The sequence below is a fragment of the Adiantum capillus-veneris genome, chromosome 1 (genome assembly GCF_014529385.1).
Source record: "Adiantum capillus-veneris isolate H3 chromosome 1, ASM1452938v2, whole genome shotgun sequence".
Lineage (NCBI taxonomy): Eukaryota > Viridiplantae > Streptophyta > Polypodiopsida > Polypodiales > Pteridaceae > Adiantum > Adiantum capillus-veneris.
This window is the reverse complement of record NC_140931.1, coordinates 92,482,858-92,493,352: the sequence shown is the minus strand read 5'-3', so window position 1 is coordinate 92,493,352 and position 10,495 is coordinate 92,482,858. Positions and strand designations below refer to the sequence as shown.

General features: G+C 40.0%; 1 protein-coding gene across 1 annotated transcript; it reads right to left on the bottom strand.

Moving 5' to 3' along the window:
- Positions 1-2,018: 2,018 nt before the first annotated feature.
- On the bottom strand, positions 2,019-7,997 carry GPDHP (NAD-dependent glycerol-3-phosphate dehydrogenase family protein). The gene is made up of 12 exons (XM_086518747.1): positions 7,588-7,997; positions 6,664-6,740; positions 5,782-5,854; positions 5,460-5,581; positions 4,574-4,669; positions 4,389-4,496; positions 3,610-3,673; positions 3,471-3,508; positions 3,262-3,382; positions 2,979-3,033; positions 2,842-2,890; positions 2,019-2,387 (listed from the first exon to the last, which is right to left on the bottom strand). The coding sequence occupies exons 1-12, from the start codon at positions 7,784-7,786 to the stop codon at positions 2,208-2,210; spliced, it is 1,182 nt and encodes a 393-aa protein (XP_086374873.1). The 5' UTR covers positions 7,787-7,997; the 3' UTR covers positions 2,019-2,207.
- Between the last annotated feature and the right edge of the window lie 2,498 nt (positions 7,998-10,495).

Sequence of the window (10,495 nt, the reverse complement as noted above, 5' to 3'; positions counted from 1 at the left end):
GGGACACTAGAATATGCAATATATGGATGACGAAAAGCATAAGAAAATGTGGTTTAAGTTTATGAATATGTTCTATTTCATGATATTTCTAACACATAAATTTAACCATTATTTCTGAAGCGTGATTTCAAATTCTTAACTTAGCAACTGAGGACTTTTGTTTTTCTAGCAAAAAGGTATGTATTAAAAATTAAAAATTATATATTTATTGTAGCTGACATGTGGTAGAAGCATAAGAGAACTATGTTCTATGTGAAAGGATATCATGTTTCTGGATATTTATGATTTAAGTACTCTACAAAAGCTATGGCTGATTTATGTCCGAACAAACAGTTTGTATTCATTTTGCATTTTGAGCATTCAAGAAATCTATAAACAAATACATGCAATAAAAAAATGTTCACTCTTGCACGAGGGAGATTGCGCCAAGTGTCTGTGTCATTATTCTCTTCTCTCACCCCTCTCCTCTCTCCGTGCCTGTGTAGCACTCCACTATAGGAGGTGCACTTGCACGCGCTCTTCTCTTCTCTCTCTTCCTTCATTTATCTCTCTCAGATTGTACACTCTTCTCGATCATGTGTATGTGCAATTCATCAAGTATGCAAATCTATTGTTTTATGGCTGGTAGCTTGCTATTCTGTATATTTTGCAAGCCCGATGCACTCCCGACTGTAGCAAAAGATAGAAGCTGGAATTCCAAGATAGAGAGAGAATTAGACAAAACAACCATTGATGGATTTTAAGCTGTTTGTAAATTACTTCAAGTTTGAAGTATAAAGCCAGTGAATGGCTGCTTGTTTGTAAATGCATTTCACACTAGGGTGAACCACGTATATTTCATGACATGCTCTCTCTCACTTCTCTAATTTCTATTTTGTGTATGTTATATCTCTCTCCAATAGGTACATCACTCTAATTACTACTTAGTAACTCCTTAATCCTATCAATGTATGATGTCAAAATTGACATATGATAGAGAGAAGTAGCTAGGTTAACTATTATCATCATATATACCTGAGGCTCCATGGGAGAGTATAACTTGTACCTATTAAAACAGACCATCAAACATCATCATATGGGTAATCTTTTCTTCTCATCTGTTCAAGTACCATGTCTTGCAAAAGTCAATTGTCTTTGATAGAAACCCACGTATGACAAGTCTCTCATGGAGAAGACAAGATAAAACTTTTCCTCTGCTTATCGTTCACAAACGAACAAGCATAGTGAAATTGTTAACTCCACTATTTTGGATGTCATTGAAGTAGACCAAAAAATTTGGTGGGAGAAGTATCTAGCACTTATAGAATATGCACATAAAAATACCGTGCGAAGGGTTGTGTTAATTCTAAAAGAAGGGAATACCTTGACGGATTTTTCATTGTCATTTTATGTTCTTCTCTCATGAATATTGATTCGTTCTTAGTCTCGGGACTCTAGTTTGTTAATATGCTATTAAAAACCACCTTGAATATAAAGTCCTATATGTGATGCCCTAGTCAGTTAAGTTGTAACTCAACCTAAGATCATAGGGGATCCACTCTTTATAAACAAAGACATGCCATGCCATCTGCGAGCGAAGAGTTTGTGAAATTCTCCTATTTATTATTATTATTATAAGGTAATTGCGACCCCTCTTCTTACGTTTATAAGGAGCATGGTGCAAAAATTTAATATATACATATCTTATATATCAAGTTTTGGATGTCTACTGTTTAGTAAAAATCTCGTTTGTGTATTTTAAGCATAGATTATGTCAATACATAGTGATTGGATTCTCCTTGTTCCTAACCCTGACACCATAAAGAAACAACACGCAAACTTGACAAAGTTTGGATAAACTTGAGTTTATTCATGTGAGAAAGATTGAAGTTCAACTGATAATTAAGTTGGAATTACAAAAATTGTGCTAGCAATGTAGACATCTAACATATTCATAGTCAATGGAGATATATGTTATTGATAAAATTCATAGAGAGAGAGAGAGAGAGAGAGATGTGATCATCATTGGCTCATATAACTTCAGCTAAAAACTTGGACTATATATAATTGGAGCTCTCACTAAAAGCTCTCAGATTATGTACAAGCTATGGTCTAACTGCTAGTTAGATGACCCTGAGATGATATCCATACATTTGTCTTAAAATAATGGTCGATTTTTCTGCCTTGCCCATGCATTTATGCTCAACAGGGGCCATGTATGCGCTACTCTAGTAATACTGAGCTGCACCTTCAACCACCATGCTTGGAGCATGCTCACTATATTCAACCACTGCACTTGGTGGAAGCTCCCCCGTTGCAATCCTGTGGACGGTAGTAAACAAAGGAAACTGATCTTCCCATTTCCGTGCCTTCAACACCTCAAATAGCTCGGCAGCAGTCGAAACACCCTGTTTCATAAGCATGGTTCATCATCATCATCAGCTGAATATGTATTTGTACTACTTATCCGGCAATCCAAGCCTGAAGCTTAGCGCCATTGGAATACAACAATAGAAGAGACGTAAGAAATTTTTGAATTTTGAACAGGGAAAATTATTAAAATACCCCTGAAACAGGAATTTCATATACCCACACACACACACACACAGATTAAAAAAGACCCAAAATACCCTTGTACCAATTGCAGGGGTATTTTGGTAAAAGAAACTTTCTTAGGTCTCTTCTATTGTTTGAGTTTCTGAAAATTACTGAATTTACCAAACTCATAGGAAAAGACCCTGATCAAATCTGGTCAACTATACAATAATATTTCTCCAGGATAATACTACTTCATCAAAAATTGCTTTTAAAGGCGTACGAGTGAGACGACATAAAAAAGTGGAAGGCAACAGCAATAATTACCTGAAGCTTTTGCCCTTGCAGGAGCTCAGCTTCCAATTCATCAAACGACCTGCTAACATCAAGACCTTCATTCCATAAGGCTACTTGCCCTGGATATCAACCTTAAGCACGATTGATTTCAAGAAAAAACACACAACCTTTTGCCTTCATGTTTTGCAAAAGCCTCTGCCACCTTTCTATTCCGTCCGCCAACTGCCAAAAATGTAGCATAAACACGTGTGACTTCAAACAGCCTATCCAATAGAAATTAAGAAAGTGACCTGACATTTGCTTAAAAAAGATAACAAGATCACTCAGTGAATAAAAATTGGCCATGTTTGCACACACTCTTATGCCTACTTGCTCAGGAAGAAAGCTCATTTACAACACCAATACACACATCCTCAAATGAAATCCAAGACTTTTGAATGATGCACGTACGGCATGTCGTAATCACATCAGCTACGCCACAGCTCTCAAAGAAGGTACTGTCTCTAACTGATGGAAAGATGAGCTTGGAGAATACTCGCATTTCCCGTAATCCAATGCGCATAATTGCCGCCTGTATGAAGTTCCTTCCTTCTTCAAACAAAAAAAACCTTTCTTTTTTTTTTGCAAATCCCAATACCAAAAGCATAGCTAAAGATTACCTTCGTGTTGTTACCCATTTGTAGACCATCTACCAGACCTGTATGAGACATCTAGACATCAGATTGCATAAAAACATATGAAATATTTCCAATATTTATGTGGCGCTTTTTATGTAAATATCTTGTGGCAATAAGATACCAGCTGCAATGGCAACTACATTTTTTAGTGTTCCACACAGCTCCACACCCTCAACATCCTTAACCTGAAAGTCGAACGGAGTACAAAGTTCCTATCACAAATATGGTGTAGTACCTATCGCAAATATAGTCTGATTCATATTGGAAACAAGCATAAGAAATGTTAAATCATTTAGGATGATGGTCTTTTTATTTGATTTAAAAAAAAAAAAGATATGTGCATGATGTGTGTGTGTGTGTGTGTGTGTGTGTGTGAGAGAGAGAGAGAGAGAGAGAGAGAGAGAGAGAGAGAGAGAGAGAGAGAGAGAGAAATGAAATGAAATGAAATGTTATATTAACGTCTTCAAAAGGCCGAGAGAGAGAGAGAGAGAGAGAGAGAGAGAGAGAGAGAGAGAGAGAGAGAGAGAGAGAGAAGAAGAAGAAGAAGAGAACTTTTAACGTTGTGGGAAACTACCCCAAGAGACAAATGTGTGTGTGTGTGTGTGTGTGCGCGCGCGAGCGCGCGCGTGTGAGTGTGTGTGTGTGTGTGAGAGAGAGAGAGAGAGAGAGAGAGAGAGAGTGGTATCAAAGACATTAATGCAAGGGTCAATGAGTAGTTTTGGTTTTCTCACGCACAGGATTTGGCATTGAAGAAAGATAACATTGATTTGAAAGAAACCACCTCAAACCATTATTTCCTTATCTCCAAACCTAACACGAAGGCCTTTGCCACTGGCATGCCAAAAATGAGAGTTGTTCTTATCAACCTCTCTACATTTAACTGTAAAAATTCTAACTTACAGGAGTGATTTGGAAGTATGATTTGGAGAAAACTTGGACCCACTTGTCAGCGACTTTTTTTTCATCTCTATAGCCAACAGTCGCTTCACTGAACTTTTCTTGTGCAATCTAAAGTAGAAAGAACTAAATCAGACAAATATTGCTAAACAAAGGACAGACAATTCTGAGAAGCTTTCAAATTCTACCTCATTGGCGATGTTTGCTCCCATTAAAACTGAGCATTCAATACCGAGTACCTCTGTTATCAAAGTCGATATCATACAAGGTCCTTCCTTTTTCACCTATCAATAACAATTGCTATTTAAATTGAGCAAGCATTATCTATGATTAGAAGTAAAGTAAAAAAAACCATTCATGTTAGCATTGCTTTCTTTCAAAGTCCGTCCACATTTTCTGAAAGGCCCTCCACATGAGGATGTAGGGGGCATATGGGGCACCACACAAAAAATTGCTGCCACAATCTCAACCCACATTTCTAACAAGTCTATAACTTGCCATCAGAGGAACATGAGCCGTCTCATGAGTCCTCCACTGCATTACTTGTGATAGTCGTGGGATGACCGTGTGTGGCTCTTGCCTGATGGATACATGTCCCTTATCCAAGCATGGGTAATGTTGAAGCTTTCTCTCACGCCCTAGAATAACTCGGGTTACATAACATGTGCGCTTGATAGAAAATTTCCGATGTGCCCTCTTAGGACAAAAGAGATAGATCCATCTGAGGCAGAGGAATCATATCAATTTCTCTCTTTTCCACAAGAGAGTTGACGGGGAAATGGGAAGACAACCTTTTTTCTGCAGAGCTCAAGGCCCTCCATTAGGGATTTAGGAGACAGATAAGCAAAATTTGTCTCTTTTCCACAAGAGAGTAGAAGGGAAATTGAATTGACGACCTTCTTTTGTTTGGAGCACCAGGCTTACCGTTAGGCATTCAGGAAGCATCACGCACTTCATTTTGTCCAAGCTGAGTGCATGATGAAAAAAAGCACGCTCACACACAACTGAAAGAAACGCGTGTATTGCATATAGGCAACTATGAGCTCGTGAAAAGGAGATAACAAGCATGATTACCTCCATGCCCTTTATAAGAGAGATGGCTTTCGCGTCTTGTCTAACTTTTCCTTGCAACCTTTTACAAATTCCATCCACAAACTGATGAGGTGTAACAAAAATAAGCATTGTAGCATCCTTCACTGCACAGACATCCAATTATGATCTGGTCATGATGCTACTCATGAACACAAAAACATGGATCATCACGATATTGCAATTTCTTATGATGTAAATGCTAGGACACTGGTCCATGCAATTTGTCGACAGGAATAATCAATTGTCATTATTAACTTTTGATCGCAAACTCTGCACACATTTTACTCATTGAACTGAGACTCACCTGCATTATGAAGGTCTGGGTCAGCCACCACATTTAAGCCAAGCTTTATGTTTGGTAAGTACTTCACATTTTCCTGTAAAAAATGGGCAATCCTCAGTCTCTTGGAGATGAAGTATGTGCACAGTGACACAATATGGGTACATGATGAAAGAGAGATTTGCTCTGTTTCTGGTGTAGGGAAGGGACCATTCCCCATAATATGTACAATCACATGGCGACCGGCGGAGGCCGGGAGCGGGAGCGGGAGCACATATTGGTACACACGCTGGGCGTTCCATATGCCGGCTTCGCAGGTGGTAAGCAACCGGTAGACAGGGGCTGTTGTGCATGCGGTGGGACTGAGTGGAGGGAGACAGCATGCAGAGCCATTCTGCCAGCTGGGGTGTTGGCACCTCCTTGCATTCCATGCACGACCTCGAATAGTAGCATTGGCTTGCAGGCTGACATTCTAGATGCTGAGGTGTCTGCACCATAGTTACAGGGAATGGCCGTTTTCAGGTCTCCGTTCCCCGTTCCCATTCCAAGATCCCGTTCCGAATCCCCGTTCCGTGTTTCAAACGTGAGTACCTGTAACAGGGAATGGCATTTTGTTCGGCTTTCCCGTTCCGCGTTCCCGTTCCGGTTTCCCGTTCCTTGTAACTATGGTCTGCACCTCATTGCATTCCATTCTCTGGCCTGGAATGGTATCATTGGCTTGACAGGCTGTAGACATTACGGATGGTGAGGTTTCAGCAATCTGATGGTTCCATACCTTCATTCCATTGAGGAAAGACCAGTAGATGAAGGGCCAGGATTTACAGCCCCCTGACCCCCGATCTTGACGGAACCTGAAAAGAGAATTAACAAAACACTTCCATATGTAACCTAGCATGGCATGCTTACATGTGTGGCATTGATAACATCGGTAAGCTTCTGTCCTGAGGGTAGAATCTCTTCATAAACCCACATGCGTACTTCATCTATATACAAAACACCAGCACACTCAACAGCATCAGTTTTCAAAAGTGCTGTCAAAGCCACTTTAGCATAGAAATCATTTTCCAGAAGTCTTACAATCCACATGCTTTGTAGGTCGTTCTAACTTTGTACCAATTGCAGTGTAATTATTTGCAAGACAAAAATCCACAGCATATTAAGAAAGACAAAGCACAGGCATACACAGGCATTTGAGGAGCCAAAGGGAAAAGAAAGAAGAGCTCTTATTATAACACAGTGACAATATTTCATTTGCAATTGAATGGTACCCATACCCTGCATGGCATGCTTGAGATCATCATTAACTGGTCTGACATGCATATGTACATGCCATGATGATGTTCAAAATCACATCCTAATCACATTTAAACACCACATATTTCTATGTAAATGCATAGGCATTTGAATCCAGAGAGAAAATTGCATGGCAATCAAAACACTCTTCCGCTCTGCTAATTTGAAAAAGTTTCAATTGATGATGAGCTGCTTTGGCCTCAATCAGTAAGAGCTACAAAAAATGCATTGATGATGAGCTGCATTTTCCTACTCCCTCCCTTGAATAGTTTGGTGCTCCCATATGTACATAAATGTTCCCTCCGCGCACATACATACACATAACAGGTACACTTTCCTTCCCGCATTGATGCAAATACACAGTACATACATACATACAAGGAGTGATTTCTCCCGAATTGCATCGGATATTGTAAAGTTGATAATGCATGTCTATGTGTGCATGCATGCAGGAAGGGGATGTGTGTGTGTGTGTGTGTGTGTGCGGGGGGGGGGGGGGGGGGGGGAGAGAGCTAGAGAGGGCATGAAGAAAGGTACCATAATAGTGGGGATAGATGAGGGCATTCTCAGCCACAAGCTTCGCAGCAACACTGCCCCAATTGCCGCTGCCAATGACGGCGACTCTGTCCTTCTTTGAATACTGCATGTCTCCAAGATTGGTAACACCAGGAGGAGGAGGAGGAGCAGGGAGGTCTGTATGCTGGCGCTGCTCTTGGTGATGCGAGGTGGGAGCCATGGTTGCGCCTAGATTCTGCAGCAGAAGATGAAGAGAGGGGTGCTGCTGCAGCGCAGGAGAGGAAGAGGGAGAGCGAGCGCCAGAAAAGAGAGATACGAGTTGGTGATGCGACAATGGGCGACATCGACATTGTGGAACGCGGGCGGAGCTCTCACACTCGCACACTCGTTCTGTAGCTCCATTGCATGCCTTCCCCTCAATAAACTTCCCCAAAAATGGCCTTCCTAAAGGTCAGTACTCATGACAAGTGACACAAGGGCCCATTGGCTTTGCTTGTCACAATATGGCACAGGGCCGAAGGTAGGGGGGATCTACGGCGAGAAAAAGACGACGTGATCGGGTTTGATCTACACCATCAGATCTTAAGTGAATCATGGGTGAAGTGGTCAACTAGGAATGAACTAAGGTAACATTTTTTCGCTTAATTGCCAAGATTTACATTAAAAATGGTTCTTGTTAACTTGTCAAGAACTATAGAGTAATGGTTAGGTGTTTCATGTGTAAATGGATGCTTTTGAGTTCAAATCCCTCTTTTTCAATGAGCTTCATACCCCAAAAAAAAATGACATGCACCTCGATGTCACCTCTATTTCGCTCGTCATGAATTTCACTCTATAGTGTACCCTGAGTTCACTCTAGTTCACCCCTAGTTCATTGTGATGGCAAATATTAAAGCCGATTGTGATACCTCTTTCTAGCCATGGCATCTTTTGTTGTCTGAGATGTTGAGAAACAAAACCCGGCCAAAATGAAAATGACACGAACACTGGGTGCAATCTTCCCCCGTGCAAAAGTGACCATTTTCCTCTCACACCTATTTACTTTATAGATTTCTTGAATGGTCAAAGTGAGTACAAACTGGCCGGCCGGTCATAAATGGCCAAAGCTCATAAGAGAGCACTTGAATAATAAAATATACATAAAATATATATCCGTTCGCATAGGCCTAGCTGTCAGCTGCAGTAAATACCGAAATATCAATTCCATTACATACCTCTCCGTTGGAAAGCAATTGTCCTCATTTGCAAAGTATGAATCTGTAAACGATACTTGTCAAAAATAGTGATTAGTATTTTGTGTCAAAATATCACATAGTAAAAGAACAATTTATTAAACTAAACAACATTGCTTATGCTAGCCGTCATCCACATACTACCTATTTTAGTGTCCCATACCACTAGAATAAGCGGTATATGTCATACCCTGATGAATCGGGATATCATTGGTCACACTCATCAGTCAATAATCAATTCTCATCAATCTCAATGTCCATTTCGAAAATATTATCGCGACAAAAAATTAGCATATACCCATTCCAAATCCAATTTCAAATCCAAATCCAAATATCCTTCATTTTGTATACCCTGGTAACAAAATCATACCAGTTATTACAGTGGTGCCCAGCTCACTGCAGCATGATTTTGTGATAGGTGTTGCCTAAATCGGCAAATCTACACCAATAAGACGTGCTGCCTAAATCGGCGAATTTGCCCTTAGTGGGAGCATGGAGAGCCCTGCAAAATACTTGAAATAGCACACAACAAGCCGTAAACAAACAAACCTACATATATGACGACTCACACAAATCCATAATCGAGCTCAACACAAACAGAGGGACACAGAGAGCGGGAGAGAACAAAAGAGCACGTGCAGACGCACCTCCTAGAGCAAAGTGCTATGTCGGCACGGTGAGAGACAAGGGAGGAGAGGAGAGAAGAAAGACACGAACACTAGGTGCAATATCCCCCCGTGCAAGATTGACCATTTCCCTTTTGCACGTATTTACTTTATAGATTTCTTGAATGGTCAAAGTAAATACAAACTAGCCAGCTGACCATAATTGACAAAAGCTCATAAAAGAGCACTTGAATAACAAAATGTACATAAAATATATATATGTTCGCATAGGCCTAGCTCGATCAAGCCTTTTCCACCTGTTAGCTGCAGTAAATATGAAAATATAAATTCCATTACAATTTTTACCACAATAGTCACATGTACACTATGATGTCAAAAGAACACTATGAACCCCATCCTTCCATTTAGATTATATGTATCAAAGTTTCTTGAAAGGATATAAGACACTAGGGTGTTGTTATGCATAGGTCGTTCTAAGGTTTTTGTCTAAAACTGAGACACTAGATTTTAGCTTGCTTGGGATTGAGTTTTTGAGGACTAAAACATCCATGTATGAAAGGAGAAAACACCATCAGGATGCCTCTTTATTTAACTCAAGCTGGCCCTCATAGTGGTGCAAGATTGGATAGATCCAGATGCAACATGTTGATGTGGCCGATGAAATAGTGACATAAATATTGGAGAGAGATCTAAAAAATGCATCAAGACCATTAGTAATCGAATGATCAATGATAAATTATGTTGCAAGGGAACATTTGTGTCAGGTAATGTTAGGTACTTGATTTTAGGTGTAGCTTTTTTGGGATGCACATTTTTGAATCTCTTATTATCCCCATAGATCCAATTGAAAAGATAAGAGGAAATACATATGATTCACATGATTGTGCAAGGGCATACTCTTTGGCATGTACATAAAATTACCTTACTCCTTAAAGACCCTGCATAGTCAACACATGTGAGGAATGAAGTGCAAGGATGAGTGCATGTTATAGACGCTTGGTTTGCCTAGGCACTCAAATGGACATCATGTTTATATTTCCAAAACAAAATCGAGGAAAAGACTTCTCTCAT

Excerpts from the sequence above, each read along its gene's own strand:
- GPDHP (XM_086518747.1), bottom strand. The coding sequence starts at position 7,786 with ATGGCTCCCACCTCGCATCACCAAGAGCAGCGCCAGCATACAGACCTC. Across the intron at positions 4,497-4,573 it reads GAGCAAACATCGCCAATGAG|ATTGCACAAGAAAAGTTCAG; the intron begins GTAGAATTTGAA and ends TTTCTACTTTAG. Across the intron at positions 3,034-3,261 it reads TGATGTGATTACGACATGCC|TTGGCGGACGGAATAGAAAG; the intron begins GTACGTGCATCA and ends CATTTTTGGCAG.